Genomic DNA, 1040 nt, shown 5'->3' with positions numbered 1-1040 from the left:
GCCTGGCTTCTCACACCCCATAACCTTTTGTCAGCGTCAAGACTCCTGGCTCTTCCCGTAATTCCTACCATTACGGCGGCATAATTCCTCCGGTGCTTTACGAGGCCCAGCTACGCGCAGTTAAGGGCGGCCGGTCAGGGGGTCGGAGCTTCGGCAGGCGTTCGGACGGCGTTTCGGATCGTCTCGGAATCCTGCGGGGAGATTTAGGAAGCAGATCGTAAAGCAGGTTTTTGACATTTGCATGCTTAGGGAGAGAGGTTGAGGAGGACGTTCCCGCAGACGCCGCAGGCTACGAGCGCGGGTTTCTACGTCTCGAAGTACATGTTCCTGATATGTGCCAGGGCGCTGAGGAGGGTCCCGCCCACCGACCCCCGGTGGGGCTCGCCGGGGTACTCCGGCGTGCTTCCCTCCCCGCGGTACATCTCCCCGGGGTACTCGTCTGCCCCCCGGTACCCCTGCTGCTGTTGCTCCCCGCCCAGGTAGTCCTGCTGCCTCTCGGACGCCCTCCCGTACTGCTGGTGGGGGTAGGCCGCCCCCATGCGCTCCTCCGGGTGGGGGTACTCCTCGTCGGGGTAGTCGGCGCGCTCGCCGCGGAAGTCGAGGCGCGCGTAGGGGGGCTGCCCGCCGTCGCCGCGGTACTGCGCCAGCGGGTCGCAGCGGAACGGCATGCGGAAGGCCTCGTCGGGGAACGCCTGGTGGCCCGGCGGCGCCACCTCCCGGTACTGCTCCTGCGGCTCCTGCTTGTACTCGAGGCGGGCCTGCGGGCACGGCGGCGGAGGGTGGGCCGCCCACGCCATGCCCGGCAGTTGCTGCTGCGGCGACGGGCGGTGGCTGGGGCCGCACTCCGGGCCCGCTCAGGTAGCGGTCGAACTCGGCGCGGTCCACGTCCAGGTCCACGTCGGCGCCCATCTGGCCCATGCCCGAGTAGTGGCCCTGGGGGGGCGGCCCCACGTAGCCGGGGTACGCGCCCAGCACCCCGGGGGCGGCCATGTTGGCGTAGGCCTGGTGGTGGCCCGCGGGGAAGGCGTAGGTGGCCATGG

General features: G+C 69.5%; 1 protein-coding gene across 1 annotated transcript; it reads right to left on the bottom strand.

Moving 5' to 3' along the window:
• Positions 1-305: 305 nt before the first annotated feature.
• On the bottom strand, positions 306-1038 carry LOC119591709. Its single transcript, XM_037940456.1, has 2 exons — positions 844-1038; positions 306-812 (listed from the first exon to the last, which is right to left on the bottom strand). The coding sequence occupies exons 1-2, from the start codon at positions 1036-1038 to the stop codon at positions 306-308; spliced, it is 702 nt and encodes a 233-aa protein (XP_037796384.1).
• Between the last annotated feature and the right edge of the window lie 2 nt (positions 1039-1040).

This window comes from Penaeus monodon, chromosome 29 (genome assembly GCF_015228065.2).
Source record: "Penaeus monodon isolate SGIC_2016 chromosome 29, NSTDA_Pmon_1, whole genome shotgun sequence".
Taxonomy (NCBI): Eukaryota; Metazoa; Arthropoda; class Malacostraca; order Decapoda; family Penaeidae; genus Penaeus; species Penaeus monodon.
The sequence above is the reverse complement of the archived record's forward strand: the minus strand, read 5'-3'. Positions and strand labels throughout refer to the sequence as shown.